The 18,929-nt window shown below is 38.8% G+C and overlaps 1 protein-coding gene across 6 annotated transcripts in view; it reads left to right on the forward strand.

The window, feature by feature from the left end:
* Window positions 1–18,929, forward strand: part of GLRA3 (glycine receptor alpha 3) — a 96,535-nt gene that overhangs the window by 58,184 nt on the left and 19,422 nt on the right. For all 6 annotated transcript variants that reach the window (XM_075499234.1, XM_075499235.1, XM_075499237.1 and 3 more), the window contains one exon: window positions 12,700–12,837. In XM_075499234.1, coding sequence (XP_075355349.1) covers window positions 12,700–12,837 — 138 coding nt within the window. The remainder of the gene's footprint in view (window positions 1–12,699; window positions 12,838–18,929) is intronic.

An 18,929-nucleotide genomic window follows, 5' to 3' on the forward strand; every position in this document is an offset into this window, starting at 1 on the left:
TCACACAGGCCCCACTTCTCCAGCTTGTCCAGGTCCCTCTGGATGACATCCCGTCCTTCGAGCGTGTCAACTGCACCACTCAGCTTGGTGTCATCTGCAAACTTGCTGAGGGTGCACTCGATCTCACTGTCAATGTCATTGATGAAAATATTGAACAGCACTGGTGCCAGTACGGACCCCTGAGGGACACCACTTGTCACTGATCTCCATCTGGACATTGAGCCATTGACCACTACCCTCTGGATGCGACCATCCAACCAATTCCTTATCCACTGAACAGTCCACCCATCAAATCCTTTTCTCTCCAATTTAGAGAGAAGGATCTTGTGGGGGACTGTGTCAAAGGCTTTACAGAAGTCCAGATAGACGACATCCATTGCTTTTCCTTTGTCTGCTGATGTGGTAACTCCATCATAGAAAGCTACTAGGTTGGTCAGGCAGGACTTGCCCTTGGTGAAGCCATGTTGGCTGTCTCAAATCACCTCCCTGTCCTCCATGTGCTCTAGCATAGCTTCTAGGAGGATCCATTCCATGATCTTCCCAGGCACTGAGGTGAGGCTGACAGGTCGGTAGTTCCCAGGGTCATCCTTTCTACCCTTTTTAAAAATGGGCACAATGTTTCCCTTCTTCCAGTCACCAGGGACTTCACCTGACTGCCATGACTTTTCAAATAGCGTGGAGAGTGGCTTGGCAGCTACATCAGCCAATTCCCTCAGGACTCTGGGATGCATCTCATCAGGTCCCATAGACTTATATATGCTCAGGTTCCTCAGGTTGTCACAAACCTGATCTTCCCTTACAGTGGGAGAGGCTTTAACCCCCTTGTCCCCAACATGGTGTCCATTGACTGGGGAGGGGTAAGGAGAGCAGTTGCCAGAGAAGACTGAAGCAAAAAAGTCGTTGAGTACCTCAACCTTCTCCTTGTCTGTTGATACCAGGTCACCATTCTTGTTCATCAGTGGAGGTATGCTTTCTTTAACTTTCCTTTTCTGGTTGATATACCTGTAGAAGAAGCCCTTCTTGTTATTCTTTGCATCCCTTGCCAAGTTCAGCTCCAGCTGCGCCTTGGCCTTCCTGACCCCATCCCTACACAAGCGGGCAGCATCCCTATACTCCTCCCAGGTTAATATCTACCTGCTGGACAGGAGAATAACTAGGTAAAAAAAAAGTTTTGTATGAGTCTGAACTCTGACCAATTTCCAAAACTTAGAAAAAGGTGAGAAGAAACATTCAAATTCCAGAGTCTTTGGCTAAGAACAGGCATCCATTTCTCTTTAAAATTATAGAAGAATAAAGGAAGATGGGTGCATTTAGCATTTTCCCAGGCTTCATATCAAATCTCCTGAGGTGAGAACTGACATGACCCTGAGAGCCTGAATCCATCCAAGAATCTCTAATTTCTAGGCCACAGTGTCATACTCTCCTGTACATTTTTTGGTGCACAGTGAGACAACTTAAACAGGGGGATCAAAGCACTAACCCTGGTGGCTAGAGCACTGTCCAGGGAAGTGGAAGACATGGGGTTTCAAAACTGAGAACACAGTCCTCTCATGCCCTGAATAAATGATCTGACCATCAGACTGTGTTATAAAAACCAAAGTGGTTGCAGGAGCAAAACAGTAGCAGCCATGCTTCCAGATGTTTCTTTTTAAAGCGATCATCATTGCTGTTTTTTCCACTGACTGCCAAGCTGGGTAGGACATTGTACAATTATGAATTTACAAGGCCCATTTATCTCACAGTTTCTTTAAATTTTATCTGATCTTGAAAGCCTTGCTCCTGCATGTGTCACTAAACAAATTAGACTGTTTCTAACAAATTACTCAACTTTTTCTTACTCATCTTACCACCAGGTTGCAAAAAAAGGCTCACAGTTACTTATAAAGGACAGATCGTAGGTTTTACCTCTGCTATAAAATTGTAATTTTGTTTAGTACTAGATACTTTCCTTCAATATTGATACTGTTGCTCCAGCATAGAAATCTCTAAGAGGAAAATTCATGTATATCTTTTCTTCCCAAATGATATTTTTATTTTTAGCCATCTCATGTAATGTTTTTTCCAATGTCAATCTAAGCAGCTGGATTTGCCCCTGGTTAAAGTACTTCACTTATATCATGAAGTGTCTGAAAAATATTTAAGTGGAAATGTCTTCTATTTTTAAAGGATTTATTTTACCAAATGATTTCTCAGCATCTAGAATGAGCTGCTTTTGTATCTTAGAAAGGAAGCAAATGAAAATGCACATATGAAATAATCCCTTCTACATTTCTGTGCTTTACACCAGGGCAGCCTATAGGCATGTGAGATAATTTTAGTTTTATTCTGCTTGAATAAGATACAAAGAAATGTCAGCTAGATACATAATTATTTCTGTGGCCTGTCTCTCAGGAAAGAAATGTTTTTCCTTCATGTGCTAGAGCTTGTTATCTCTCTCTTTTTTAAGTTTCACTTTTATCTCACAACACTCCTTTATTCATATATTACAATTATAACTTTATGTGACATTCAATATTCCTGAATTTTCAAAGAATAGTGAAAAGACTAACTCAATTACAAAAGAAGAAATATACTATGAAAAGCAACATACGTAAGGGAGGAAGCACCTGCTCATGTCATCATTTTATTCTGATGCTTATTGTCTCTCTTAATAAATTAAACAATGGCCTTTTTTCCCCTTTTGATTTATGGCGACTTTTTAGTCTTTCTAAACAATCAGCCTCCTGTCTTGGGTTTTTAGAGAAAATTCACTCTGTACTACATGATGCTGTTATCTGAATAGTACAATTTCTTGCCTCCCAGTCTCTAAATAGGAGACTGTGCAAATGGAAAGATCTGTAAGCAGGCTACAGCAGTACAGGCTACTGCATTACAGAAAATGATGTGTGCATTGTTCCATTTCCACAGCAGCACAAAGACACCATAAGAAAGATAATAGAACTGGAGTGTATTACTTATCTGCCAGGGAACCTCAGGTGTCTACCTGAGTGACAGTAATTATGGACACACTAGGTCAATGCGTGCCTGTGCCTGAACATGTGGAAACCATACCTCTTCTCTCCTTTCCGTGTCAGTAGCCCAAAAGTTGTCAACAACTCATCCTATGGTTTCTACTCTGCAAATGGGTGACTCAGCCCACTGTGCATATTTGGAGTGAGACCTGACACACAGCTACAAAGAGCTAGATATTTGTAGTCTTCAGCTCCTGACCAATGCAAGATGAAAGGGCAGTAGTAACTGTACAACTGCTGCTGAACCCACAGAAACTAATATAAAAGTGACAGCTGAAAAGCTGTAGGCTTCAGCAAGGAATATTAGGTTTGAGAGATGTGGTAGAGGGCTGGGCTTGAAATGTTATTCTTCTCTGAAATTCAGGCTAAGAAGGATAAACCTGTAACTCCCAAGGGAGAGATTCCATCAGAACAACTTAGAGGGCAGTGCAAAGGGCAGAACCTTTGCAAAGCGGCGCAGAAGTACATAGAATAAAATCCTGCTTTCTTGAAGCTCCAGCATAAACTTAGCCTTGAAATGTATCACAGCTGATTTCTGAAGCTAGTATTTTTAGTGCATAAAGTATATTAGAGGAATTTATTCTAACCTCAAGCCAAAACCAGATTTGTTAGCTCTGTCAGATCTTCCCCCTGCTATGTTGCTTGGAATTTAGGACACAATTCAAACCTCTGCCATGTTCTTAGGAACAGTAATGTGCACGCAGCCTATCCTGGAGGCACTCCGTTGGGATGCCTAACAGAAGAGTAGTGAAATAACTCTAGTCAATATGACGTAGTCCTTGCCTCAGCTGGGTACCTAAAGAACTGCTCAGTTTGCTGAATAAATCCAATGTTACTCTTGGACCTGAACCTTACTAAACATTAAAGAAATGAGAATGGAATTTAGATAAACCACTGGGATTAAAAGAACTATAAAATAAATTCTGTAGTTGAACCAAACTGTCTTGTACAAAAATGCTAGATATTCAGCTCAGTTGCTTCATGCCATTTATGTGTTTGTTCATGTGTTTGTGAACAAGAGCAAAGGAGGTAGGTTTTAGTATGCCTGCGGGTATTGTAAAATGACACAAGGGAAACATGGCCTTCCTGGAATAAAACAGAATGAGTAGAAAATTTACAAGATATATTGGTATTCAGCTGGATCACAAGTGTGTTCAAAAATTTTATTCTTTATGGCTTGGAATAGTACTCTAAGGGTAGTTAAAAGGAAAGAACGAAGCAAATAAGACTGCAGAAGTAAAAAAAGGGTTATCTTGGAATTGCCAAGAGAATTGTGATTCAAAGTTGTGGAGTCTCTGAAGGTACAGGGGAGTTGCTTGCCCTGAATAACAAACCTTGTTTTTCTGTAATGGTTAGTCCTTGGACAGCCTGGAGAAGAGATGTTAATACTTTCAAGACACTTCAATAATTCTTCAAGACAAGCTTGTTGGATATCCACTGTCTTGCCTATGAGATTATGGGCTTTTAATGCCTAGTGCTGATATTGAATTAGCTAAAACAAAATCTTCATACTCGTAGCATCTATGTATACAACTGATATAAATAACTTGGTTCAATAAGTTCTAGAGAGTTATGTGGACTGATGTGGGTTGAATGGAACCCTATTTGTTTAAGGTGGGCCTTGTTCCTATACTTTCAAAATTGGATGAATAAAAAAGTTATATTTATTATTAAGATTAATAATAGTGTAAAAAAACCCCACAGATGCGATTTACTTTTTTCTTTCGGGGACCCCTTATATGGGTGTTGATAACAACTTGTCAACACCATTTTTTAAAATATAAGATTTTCTGGGAAAGATGACCGAGACCAAGGGAAAAGTTTGGTTTTCTCTTTTCCAGATACTATAGTTGGCCTTGCTACTTAGAAATATTTCAGCAGGATCACATTCTTTTTCCCTGCAATCTTTCCTGAAACCTGTAATTGAACATGCTGAAAAATTTCACTCTAGCTAGACAACTTTCAGTGCTGTCTAAAGGCTAGAGTTAGCATGTCTGTCGTGTCCACCTTCTGCCAAAGAGTTTTTTATAGATTAGATGGATTAAATAATCACTATAGTTTCAATTTATTTTATGTCCAAATATTCAAAACCCTGCATCAACTATTTCAGGCACAAGTCCTGACAACCACTCCTCATCCAATGCCTTTTCTTTTCCACCTCCTCCCTCCATAAGTGTGACCACACAGAGTTTTATTTTCATTCTTTCACACTTATCACCAGCTCTGTGACGGACCATTTTCTAAAGAAAAACTTCTGCAGGCCAAATCCAACTTTCCCAATTGTTTCAGGTCCTCTACACTGCCAGTTAATTCTCAATTCTACTTAGTTTGCCAGTTCTTCATATTCATCGCAGGCGGAGGTCTCAGTCTGCTAGTACATGCTTCACTAGCTAATTACCTGGAATGACTTCAGGCTCCTAAAAATGAGTTGTCTCTTTAAAGAGAGCTGTTTGCTGAGAGGCTACAGTGCCATGCATGCACACAGTTCTTGAGTTTTCCCAAGAAATACTCCCTCTGGCAACCTTCTCCTCCTGGGATGATAGCCTTGTCATATAATTACCAACAATTATCATCTGCTTTTGCATTACAGATGTGCAAGACCTCAGACTTTGGGTTTATATAGACAGTATTAATGTAACCTAACCAGTCCTGTAATTTCTGAACACTGCTGTTCAATGTAACAATGTGTTTTTTCTGTCCTTTCGTTCCACTTCTATGATGACACCACTTAGATTTTGTGTGATTAGTAGTATCTTTATAGAATTGAGAGCAAACACCTGGACAGTAGCCAGGCAATAACAAATACATTGCAAACTGCACTCTACTTCAGTCACAGTAGCTGGTTTGCATCCCATAATGCACAAAATTTGGTATCCCTACTTCCTTTCTCAACCTTCATGCATTTACACCCTGCAAACCCAAAGCCTAGCACACTGCGTTTCAGTGACAGAAGTCCTTACTAATCCACCTGATTTAGTTTAGGTTGGCCTGGTCCTGCAGACCGCTATACTAGATGATAGCCTCCATTGCTTTCAGCTATTTCTGTAGTATAAAAGGGTCACTTTTTCTACCATCAATGAAAAAGTGAGCTGCACCTTCCTATACTAACCAGGCCAGTGACTGACTGTCCTTTTTTCAACACTACATGTAGCCACTAGGACTTTCCTCCATAACACTGTATTTCCCAATCACTGGTAATGAAAATATCTGGTAGCAATTTATAACAGTCACCAAAACCACCTCACAGTCAAAAAGGAAAAATTCCTTTTTAGTGAGAGACTGAATATCATGCTGGGCTGTAGCAAATGCAAATAAGTAAGAGATATTTATGTGCTGCTCACAAAGCAGCAGCAATATAGATAATATAGTAAGACTGAACAGCAGGAGCTTACAAAGAATAGGAATAACCATTATGTAGTGAAAGTTTACCCTGTGGTGTGCGTTCTCAGAAAGAGACTCACAGTTTTTTCTTCCAGACACATAGATTGGGCCTCCCTTCAGGCACGCCACCACATTTCCTATGGAAAGCAGAAAACAATGAAAGCAAGGCACAGAGAGCAAACATCTTACACTCAAGTCTTATCCCAAGGAGAAGTCAGGATTCAAGAGCTAAGCACTTATGTCTACTACAGAATAAGCTCCATACATCTATAAGCAGAGTTAATAAGCGTTTAAATTTCTGTGTAGTTGATAAAAGCACTCTTCTGATTTGGGTCGTCTCTTTCTATACTCTTACAGTTGAGTAGAAGGCCACTGAAATTATTTCACTAGACAAAATACGGTGCCCTCCTCATAGAAACGTTAGAGGCATAGGAAATGTGATTTGCTATTTTTGCAAATCCAAAAAAATATAAATAAACTGCAAAACTCATCACCTCACATTCGGCATGGGCTTCTGTGGCATAGCAAATGTAAGGAGGAGAATCTAGAAACAGGTATTGTCGGGAAGATAGGGCTTCTATAGATGTGACTCTGAACTTGAAAAACTGCAAGGGACACGATTCCTCATTACGTGACATTGCTGTGAGCTGGTTCCTCTATTTCCTCCAATTCAGGTTCCTAGATTGTGCCAACTCTCCTGCCAGCTAGTTTCTGTGGATTCAGTATTTATGGACCTAACAGCACAATAAAGATACCATTATCTTCCTTATCCCTTAGAATCTGTAAAGAGAAACGTCTTGTTCTTTCAAACTACTGCATATTTCAGTGCAGTTCTTACAAGATGCAGAACATATTTAATAATATAACACATATAGTGCCAGTTTGTACTGGTAACCGCACATCTGTTCAGAATAGAGTCTTCACATTTCAGGCCCACAGTTTGCTAAGAAGGTGATCTGATCATATAACCATTCTTTACTACTCCATTTGCACAGTGATAACCATGTAATGGAATACAGCTTCTCAGATACTTTATCACACAGGCCATTTGGAAAATATACACAGTGTATCTCTATTCTTTGACAGCAGGCCAATATCAGCAACAGGCATTTAGACTTTTACTTAAAGTTATGTTACTGAATGATTTTCTTTAAATTGCTTCGAAGATAATGCACATTTATTAATCAAGTAACACAAGCAGACGAGTGGGAACCAAAAGCTCAGGCCGTCTTCAGGTTTAGTATTTCTTGAATTTAGTTTAAGATGTTTTGCCTTATTTTAATTATCATGCCTTCTGATTATTTCATGAAAAATTAATGCACTGGATTGAACCTCTAATACATTTATCAATCATTGGTAGAATAATCTGTTCCAGAAAGATATTCTGTTTGAAATGTTTCTGCATATATTTAACCAATAAATTAGCCCTTTCTGCTACTGGTACCATTATTCAAGAATATCAAAGCAAAATTTGAGAGACCACACAAAGATATCTCTCTCACTGAATTTTACTATTTGGGTACTACTGCATTCAGATCAATTATATTAATTGCAGTTGTGTCTCAGGAGAATTCAGCTTTAATTATGAGCTTGATCAGTTAGATTGACTGGTGCTGCATAAACCTGGTACAAAAAGAGCACCATTACTCACTTCTCTCATCTGCCTTCTCTCAGCTAATCAGTTGCTAACCTTATACAGACAATGAACTAATTTACTTGTTTTCATCTTTATTCCTGTAAAACTCATTTCAGCAGTGGATGGCCGAGTGTACTTTTTTCATCTAGATGAGTAAGGTAAATGCATTTGAGTAGAGACCTGCTTTGTTGCAGCATCTAATCAGATTCCCATTTTGCAAATGTAGGCCTCAGTACTGCAAATACGTATGCATGAATGATGTACATAGTCCCACTGAACTCAGGCAGTGGCATCAGGATTTGAAAGTTAACCACATAATTCTAATACTATAACCTTTTATGACTGGCAATTCTAGGATCCTAAATCTAAAAAATAACACTCTGCCCTTGAGGCTTCAAAATTTTCATTACCTACACTCCTGCTATTTGCTGTGCACTTAGCCCCCCCGCCCCCATTGATGGCACTAAGCAATTTGGTGCCTTATCCATATCGGGATCACAAGTCTCTGCTTTGTTGCTGAGACTGAACCTTAAGGTAGTTTCAAAATCTGCCGTGATGTCTTTTGTGCGGCTGGGAGCCCAGCCACTTCAATAAGGGACACCGATTACATTAACCAGCAGAGCTCCCAAAATTAGGGTGCTGGAGGATGAATTTTTAGGCTCATTGCATATATAATATCATACACCTAAACTCTAGTAGTAAATATACTACAGCATGGTAACCACTGACTGTTTTAAAGGGCCATTTCTATAGAAATGCCTTTTTCCCCTTATGCACAGTGCACACAATACCATGAGCATTGTGAGTGTTAAGCATGGTGCTATTCAGCAGGTCTTCATAAAATTAATTAGAAAACAAAACTATTTTCCTTTTTTTGAGATATTAAAGAAGCTCAGTTAGCTCTATTAGTATTGCTGTTCCTCCTGAAAAATTTCTAACACAGGACAATGTGAGTTTTAGCCCTTTTCTGCACAGAATATCCTGGGATGGGCCTAGGACATGAGCTGCAGTTTGTTCTTGCAAATTTTCTGATTCTGCTTTACTTCTGCAAGTGATTAGATACTTTCCACTGTAGTCTTTCTTCCTTTTCTCCATGCCAAGAATAAAGAATGATGCAGTAGCTGGAAAAAAGAAAGAGATCGTCAGTTTATTTGGAACTGTACCAAATAACAAAATATTTCCAGTTGGAGTATCAAGAATACCCGTCCTTGTTAACACTGCTCATTAAAGAAAATTTAGAGACAAGTTTGTGTTATCAAATAGTTTAATATGCTTAAATAATTTATGCTTTCTCACCTCCCCAATTACAGGACTATTACAAGATTTTAGATTTCCCTAATTCAGTGGGCACATTTGATTGGGCCATGTATTTCACATTTAATAAAGGGCCATAAATGTAATAGAAACTAAGCTGATTTAATTTAACATACCTAGTGGAAATATGATATATATTATACTATTTTAAATTTCTTTGGTCTAACATAAACTGACATCTCCATTGCTCCTCTATATTTTAAGACGTATTTACTTTACAAATATGCTCTTGACTTATGAAACTGAAGTTACAGTATTGGATGCTAAAGCATTATTTGGTATTTAAAATGTAAACGTGATAAAAATGAATTACTACATCAGCATTTTGCATACACTGCTATTATTTTTAATAGAGTGCACTATAGAAGAATTAGTGGGCAGGGTAGATAATCAAAATTAAAAGCATGCATTAGAGATGAATAAATCTGATTTAGTGAAATACATTTTGACACAGCAGTTGTTTCTTGTCAGTTCAGTGAGTTTTACTCAGGGGATATCACTTCTGGCCATAATCTACATGCTTCAAATGATAATCTGCTTTACACACAACTGCTTTTTGTCTGAATTCATGCAAAGTTTGGTAAGAGCTATACTTCTGATTTTTCATAGTTTATGGCATTTAATAGTGAATTTTAAGACTGTGTTTATAGAATGTCATGCATTCAAGAAGACAAAAAAATAAGTGTTTCCTTGCACAGTTAATATATGCTTGTAATGACTTGAGTAATATCTGATCTTAATTAAATACTTATTTAAAAGGGTATGGTCCCATTTTTAGCATATTTATCCAGCCCCAACAAAATGTCAAAGTAAACCAACAGTCAGCCTGAGTGCCTGTGAATACCTTGTATAAAGGTAGTCCCCAAAAGAAACATGAAGAATCTAGAACCAAGGAGAGGTGTTGAAAACAGTTTTAAATTTATAAACACCAATTCTTAGCTTATAGGTGCATTCAACACTGACAGATCAGAATAGATGAAGTGTGTCTCAGCTTTGAGGTGAGCATATCAGGGCATTATGACTGAATAGCATTTATAGATGTATTCAAAGAGTAATTAAGTCACTCAATATGACGGGGAAACATTTACACCCACACACCGAAGCAGTTATTATTTCTTTCACTGGAACTCAAAATTTCAGTATTTGTGGGCAGATAATTACTCTTTCAAAGTTCCGAACAATATACTTTGAACAATAATTTGTTACTGAAAGGTTAAAAGATATTTCCAGTTATCAGTATGTTATTCTATATTTGTATCAAAAATGGCTATATTTTGTATATTTTGTATCATAGCTGTAAAGAAATAGCTATATTAGCTATATAAATATTAGCTATATTATATAGCTAATATGTAATAGCTAATATATATATTTATATAGCTATATAAAATATATAACATATATAAATATAAAAATTATAAATATATTATAAATATATAATTATAGTTATAAAAATTATAAATATATAAAGATATACAAAAATATAATATATATTTATATGGCTATATTAGCTATATAAATAAATAGCTATACAGCAATAAATAGCTATATTTTGTATCAAAAATAGCTAATATTTGATACAAATATTTCTATATTTGTATCAAAAATAGTGTGGCCAGCAGGACTAGGGAAGTGATCGTGCCCCTGTACTCGGCACTGGTGAGGTCGCACCTCAAATACTGTGTTCAGTTTTGGGCCCCCCACTACAAGAGAGACATTGAGGTGCTGGAGCGTGTCCAGAGAAGGGCAACGAAGCTGGTGAAGGGTCTGGAGCAGAAGTCTTATGAGAAGCGGCTGAGGGAGCTGGGGTTGTTTAACCTGGAGAAAAGGAGGCTGAGGGGAGACCTTATCGCTCTCTACAACTACCTGAAAGGAGGTTGTAGAGAGGTGGGGGTCGGTCTCTTCTCCCAGGTAACAAGTGATAGGACAAGAGGAAATGGCCTCAAGTTGCACCAGGGGAGGTTTTAGACTGGATATTAGGAAAAATTTCTTCACTGAAAGGGTTATCAAGCATTGGAACAGGCTGCCCAGGGAAGTGGTTGAGTCACCATCCCTGGAGGTATTTAAAGGACGTTTGGATGAGGTGCTTAGGGACATGGTGTAGTGGTGGTCTTGGTAGTGTTAGGTTTACGGTTGGACTTGATGATCTTAAAGGTCTTTTCCAACCTATACGATTCTGTCATTCTGTGATTCTCAACAGCTCATTAGCATTGGATTAAAGCAGAAAGGAAATATTGCGAAGAAGCAAAATAGATGAATGAAAGCTATATAATTTAGATGTAAAAATTTCTCCCTTTCCCTTCCGGTTCAAGCTGTTATATGTGGCTCAAGTGTACCCTTGTCATTCAAGCTATTACAACAGTAGAAGCCATTTAGTTTTAGATTTCAATCTTAAAGTCTCACTTTGTCCAAGTCTATTAGATTCTGAGAAAGTCTTAATGAAACCTGAATGAGAATAGGAAGCCTTTTGTTTTTCAGTTGTCATAACCAGATAAAATCTATTCAGAAAAAAATTTGGAATATATATCTAGGAATATACTGGAAAGTTAATATATCACATATTCAGAGGAAGTAGAAGTATTTTCCCCAATGACATCCCATGCAAATATTCAGCTGAGAGAGGGAAATAGAAAGAAAAAATACTTGCCTTTTACAAAGTCTGGCCCTTGATTAGTACTTCTACTATGGCTTTTGCTGTTTTATTTAATCTTATACACACATGCATGAGGTACAGATAAGTGCAGGAATCTGAATATTAAAACAGAATGCCTTTTAATATCATAATACATCCCAGTCAGCTAATAGGAGAAGATTACAGTCAATTGCTTTCCCTTGTTTTGTACCAGTTTCAGAGAAAAGTATTTTTTCAATTCAATTAATACCTCACTCCTGAAGAAATTTTCATTCATTGTTCTCTTTGAAGAATTTGTACCTAATAATTCAAATTGACATAAATCCATAAACATAGCTTTGACAATCCACCATTTTACCTCAAGTAAAAGGAGAAAGGTCTAAGAGTAAGGGCCTATTTTATCCTTCATGGGCTGGGGAGGGTAAGATGTTCCCAAGCACCCAAGAGAATTAAATGTTTAGCTGATTTTGATGCTTTTATTAATTCTCTTAATAGACTACCTGACTATCAAGATTTCACAAAGGATGCATAAGATGCTTTTTTTTTCTAGTTCAGTATGGTTTAGAATGGCAGATAACACTTTTTGGTTAACAGGTACAAGAAGACCCCCTGTATTTTCTCCTTTTCACGACATTAACTTAGGTCATTACTATTTGGTTTGTCCCTGTTTTTCAAATTTTGCAGCTGACGTAGAGTTTATTTGTGCCTTTTTTTTTTTTTTTTAGTTGGATACACAATGAATGATCTCATTTTTGAATGGCAAGAAAAGGGAGCAGTTCAAGTAGCAGAAGGTCTCACTCTGCCACAGTTTCTGTTGAAAGAAGAAAAGGATTTATGTTACTGCACCAAGCATTACAATACAGGTAGGAAAGCATATTAGTGATTAAAACTGGAAAGACATTTAACATTTATTGTTATTTTGCAGAAGTGGGGTTTTTTTTTTAATATTGTCACTGAACTCACAAGCAGATTAAAACGTACAGATGCATTGTGCAGGATAATGCAGTCTTAAATAACTGACACGGTGAAACAAAACTGTATGAAGGCTGACCAAACTTCTATTTCCGTAAGCTTAAGAAAATACATAATTGAAATAATTCAGAAGCAATTCAATCAGGACTTTTATTGTTACAGTGGGTGCCATGACCACATCTACACTGTGGGATATGAGGCACTGCTGAAATCCGAAGGTCTGTATGCTGTGCACTAAGCATGGCCTGGCTCAGTCAGGAAAAAGGGACACAGGGTTGCCAAGCCAGCTATCCCTGCCCTAGTTCATACAGCAAGGGCGCAATGCAAAGAAGCTGAAAGCATCCTTAGCGTACAATGGCCAGGTGTCCAAACTAGATGTGGCCTTTCTGAGTTGAAGCCTTCGTAGAACTGCAATGTTTAGCTCATCATCTCTGGGATTATTTGAAAAAGGGGGCGTTTAACATTAATAAAACAGTTATTTTTAGTTGTAAAAAATTATCTCAATAACTGGACAATCGCAAGCATAATAATCCTCAAAAAACATGTGGCAAAGGCTAAGAATACATAGCTTCCATCTTCTTATGGCGAAAAAAAAGCTAGAACTCTTTCATTCTAATCCATATCTCTCTTAATTTCTGCTCTCCAATATGATTCTAGATTAAACATATCTTGAAATTTAAGTTTAGAATTATTTATGTGGATTCTTCTGAAATGGCAGAGGGGAGAAAATTAAATAGGTGGCGTTCATAAGAAATGTCCTGTTGCAATCAATACTAAGGAAGAGTGCTTTTCAACACAGAGTTTTATCACAGCTGCCATGGTGCCCTAAGGGAGGGAAAGGTTCTCTAATAATTTCCATTTAGAGCGGGGAGATATTGATAGAAACATTTTGAAGTGTTCCCTAAAATAATTTGGGAATACATGACATGCATTTCTACTGTACAAATACTAATATCTGGCTAATCCTTAAAAACCTTCCAAAAATGGAGATACATATCCTATAGCAGGGTAATTTTTTCACTCAAACATCCCTTTTTTAATGATAATAATGAAATTCATATTATTTCTTTTTGCTTTTTACCATAATCCTTATGACAAAGAAGAAAATTTTATTTTCATTATTTTTCTCTCTCTCCTTTGAGATATATAGGCAACCTCTTCTTCCTTTTTAGGACTTCCCAGCTTTTGTGCCATTTTATCATGTGCCTGTAACTGTACTTGTATAACCTGTATAGTGATATTAACAAATGAGAATTTGTGGTAGGAAGTATTCTCCTCATTTTTCCAAAGTTCATTTGAACACTGTGATGCATTAAAAATCTCTAACTGAGGAATTAAAACATTACTGTGGTACTTAATCTGATATTGGACTGAAACCTGTTTTAAAATGTCAGAATTTCCGGTGATTTCCAAACATCTCTCCGAACATCTCATCCAAAGCTGAATTGTACTCTTACTCCTTTGTCTGAGAACTTTCATTACAATCATCATAGTTTAAACCTTTTGATTTTGACTGAAACTTCATTTTTTTCAATATTTTTGAGCCGCTACATTTTTCTTCATAACGTATGTTTCAAGCCCCTTTAAGCTGGTATTAATTTTCTTCCAAGCAGAAATAGGAAAACATGCTAGCCCTAGGCATAATGCACTAGGTTGCATGGGGTCAACTTAATTCTACCATCTTTTTCACTGTGGCCCTAAACTGAGCTGAGAAGCGGGAGCAAGATGTTATTAACTGCATGTGAGGTCTCATGACTCTCAAAATGTGCCTGCAAGACAAGTGTGCTTATCCCTGTGAACTGCTATCACATTTAGGTGGGAGAAGGGGTTTACTGTCAGCTCTAGAGGACAGTGTGGCCAATCATCAGCCTGTTATATTTCTGCATTGCTTTGGCCAAACTGCATTTCTGTGGCTAAACAGGCTAAACAGTGCAGCCCACAACCCTGAAAAGATGGCTGAAGTTCGTGCCTCTACTTAAAAAAATAATTGGGCCATTTAATTTGTCCACAAAAAGTCAAGCCGTTTACTAATAAGGAAAACTTGGAAGCCTGGATGCAGGCACCCACCATACATTTCAGGACGGAGACTTTAAAAGACCTCAGCGAACAAGAAGACGATTGCACAGCTGTGGGACGTGCCTATGACTGGCAGGGGGAAAAAAATGCAATGCTGAGTGGCACTGGCTGCCGGCAGAAGGGTATGTCCTCACCAGAGGAAGCAACAGAGTGGCCTGCTCTGAGTTACAGCGCCAAAATTACAGGTACAAATCTGGAAGAAATTTGGCAGGGCAAACCAGAAAGAAAAGATAGTCTTACTCATGCAGGACTGCATTTATTGTGACATTCTCCTCTTCAAGGAGATTTCTATTCAAGTCTTCAGTATGAAGTTAATTTAATCAAATTAGAGGGTTTGGGTTGGTTTCTAGGAAGGTGGGAGTGCCTTTCATTTCTCATTTACAACCAGTATTATTAACTACTCTGTGTAGGCTAAAAAACCCTAAACAGTATCTTGAAAGACAACAACAACTAAGAGTTTCTTTTCCTCCATTATGTCGTATAATAGAACCATAGATTCATAGAATGGTTTGGGTTGGAAGGGACCTTAAAGATCATCTAGTTTCAACCCCCCTGACATGGGCAGAGACACCTTCCACTAGAGCAGGTTGCTCAAAGCCCCATCCAGCCTGGCCTTGAACACTTCCAGGGCAGAGGCATACACAACTTCTCTGGACAACCTGTTCCAGTGCCTCACCACCCTCACAGTAAAGAATTTCTTCCTAATACCTAATCTAAATATACCTTCTTTCAGCTTAAAACCATTAGCCCTTGTCCTATGACTACACTCCCTGATAGAGTCCCTCCCCATCTTTCCTGTAGGCCCTCTTTAAATACTGGCCTCTTTAAGTACTGGCCTTTTTAAGAAGGCCGCTATAAGGTCTCCCCGGAGCCTTCTCTTCTCTAGGCTAAACAATCCCAACTCTCTCAGCCTGTCCTCATACAGGAGGTGCTCCAGCCTTCAGATCATCTTCATGGCCCTCCTCTGGACCCGCTCGAGCAGGTCCCTGTCTTTCATACATGGGGGGCCCCAGAGCTGGATGCAGTACTTCAGGTGAGGTCTCACAAGAGCAAGGTAGAGGGGCAGAATCACCTCCCTCAACCTGCTGGCCACGCTTCTTTTGATGCAGCCCAGGATGCAATTGGCTTTCTGGGCTGCTAGTGCACATTGCCGGGTCATATTCAGTTTTTCATCTACCAATACCCCCAAGTCTTTCTCTGCAGGGCTGCTCTCAATCCATTCATTGCCCAGCCTGTATCCATGTTTAGGATTTCCCTGACCCAGGTGCAGGATCTTACACTTGGCCTTGTTGAACTTCATGAGGTTCACATAAGCCCACCTCTCTAGCCTGTCAAGGTCCCTCTGAAATGGCATCCCTTCCCTCTAGAGTATCAACCGCACCACTCATCTTGGTGTCAACCACAAACTTGCTGAGAGTGCACTCAATCCCACTGTCCATGTCCCTGACAAAGATTTTAAATAATACTGGTCCCAATATGGACCCCAAGAGACCCCACTTGTCATTGGAATATGCGACCAGTAATGTGCTTTCTTAAGGCTCCTGCAATGAGATACTGTAGACAGATACCCCTTTAGGATACTCCAAAAGAAACAAAAAAACTCATTATCAAAACTAGAAATAAGTGTATTTCTCTGGCCTACAACAGATTAGATTAAAAGGATTCTTAAAAGAATGCTAAGCAACTGCAGCTGGTATGCAATAAGTAGCCAAAGAAGAGTTTTCAATTTAAGTTTAGTTGATGGAAAGCTTTTCTGAGACATCCCATAAAACAGGAAAAAAAAAGCAAAAGTCTCCCTGTGAAACAAATAACGTGAAGCTTCAGGACAGTATGTGGAAACTCATCAGTGCATGTCTCATCAGTGTTTCATGCCCAGTTGAAAATGGACCACTGTAACCACAGCTTGAAAAACAAACTGCTTCTAAATATAGGACATAACAGTTTCAGTAACAGTACAGCATAATGGCTCATCAACTCTTGTGTTCTGAAGTGATGCAACAACATTTCTGATCATTTTCATGGTTTTGTGTCCACGGGCATATCTGCAGTGACAAATTTGGGAAGTGAAGTAGAACCATAACAACCGGAAAAATCACAACATGTGAACCATTCACATTACAAGGATGGTCTTGCTTTACCTCATCCTCATTCACTTCCTATGTCACGTGCATTGCTCCCCTGGGCTTTTATGCAACACCCAATTTTAATTTCAATCACAGGTAATTTCAGTCACTGCTGCAAAAAAGCCCAATATATGATAGCATGAGTTTATATGTAATAGCATTGGCTAACAGGCACAAACAGAAGTACTCTGAATCTTGGCTTTCCTCCTGCATAATGGATAACGCACTACACCTGCACTTGATTGATGCTGCTCAGAACCGTCTTATGTCTATTGATGGGTTTTGGCTGAAAGTATTGGATGTAGTGGTCCTGGAAACAGTGGAGCTATGGTTGCTACACTCACCACCAGAACTGATGGGTTCTGCATGTGGCCATTTCTGATAACTCTGTATCCTTAGATCTGCAATCTCGACGAACAGCCCACTTCCTTAACTCCCCATTCCCCGTTCAACCTCCTAACACATACATCCCAAACACAATCTTTTCTCATGATCCCTTTAGTTCCCCCTTAAGGTCAAACAAGTTGCTTAACAACCTGTAGATTGTGCCCCTTCTAGGTCCTACCTTCAACTGACTTAATGCCTTATATTAGGCCATTTTGCTGCCAACATGCTAGTGATTAAAGGAGACATAGCTTTGATGCCTTACTCTGCCGACAAGAACTCAAACCCCTACTCGTTTTGACAAACACCTTAACCACTCTTTTTGAGACTATAGCAGTGATTTTTAAACCACAGCTTTTTAACCCCTCAGGCTTTTTTCATAGACCACTTCTCAGAAAAGAAAGTTTGTACGTTCTATCCAGGAGGTATTCTGTGGGCATGAAATCTCTGAAGCTGCTCATTCTTTCACTGAAAAAGGAGAAATTATAAACACTTTGAAAAACAAACAGAGTCTATGACAGGCTGAGGACGTGACCATCCCTAGACAGAGAAAACAGCACTGCCTGGACTCCAACAGGGCATTTTTCTCTGCAGGAGAAGAGACCTCAATTGTCACCTCCTGCACTTATCAAAATTTAAACATTCTACCTTAAAGATTCATTGAATAAAAATCCATCAGCTCTCCTGGAAGTAGAGACACTACATCTAGATGTCCTTGCTATTTATGTTGCTATCAGATTCTCCTTAATTTCTACTTCTCCCCTCTCTGCCCCGGCTAACGCAGTGCAGCACGTGACTAGTCTTTCACATCACAAGCCTTCTGTTCAACTTGATAGGCCTTTCCTGCAGAACTGCTACCTACCCAGTCCATCACCAGCCTGTACCAGTGCATGGGGTTACCCCATCCTCATTGCAGAACTGTGCATTTGCCTCTGCCAACTGTCATGATATTGCGGTGGGTCTGTTCCTCCAGCCTACGGTGGTCCCTCTGAATGGCAGCGTGGTCCTCCATTCTGAGAGAGATGGGAATTGCAAGTGCAAATTCATCAAGCCGAAAAAAAATTAGATTCTCTTTTCCACATTTATTTTCAACTTTCTTCTACTGCAGTCATTATCAGTCTTATACAAATATTAAGTTTACCACCTGCCCCAGTATTTGTTTCCAAAGTCACTTCCTTCCTCACCAAGAACTTATGTAGTCAGTGGCAGGTGACAGCACCAGCAGTGATATCCCGCAATACGCCACTGATAACTGCAGACTGTGACTTGAAAGAAAAACTGAATGGTAATGCATTCCTACAGTCATTTTGTGAATCTTGGCTTTAGATACATAGACACCAGCCATATATATGAGAACTCATCTAGTTCTACATGCCAGACACTCAAAAATCATAATTTCT

Source organism: Mycteria americana, chromosome 4 (genome assembly GCF_035582795.1).
Source record: "Mycteria americana isolate JAX WOST 10 ecotype Jacksonville Zoo and Gardens chromosome 4, USCA_MyAme_1.0, whole genome shotgun sequence".
NCBI classification, from domain to species: Eukaryota; Metazoa; Chordata; class Aves; order Ciconiiformes; family Ciconiidae; genus Mycteria; species Mycteria americana.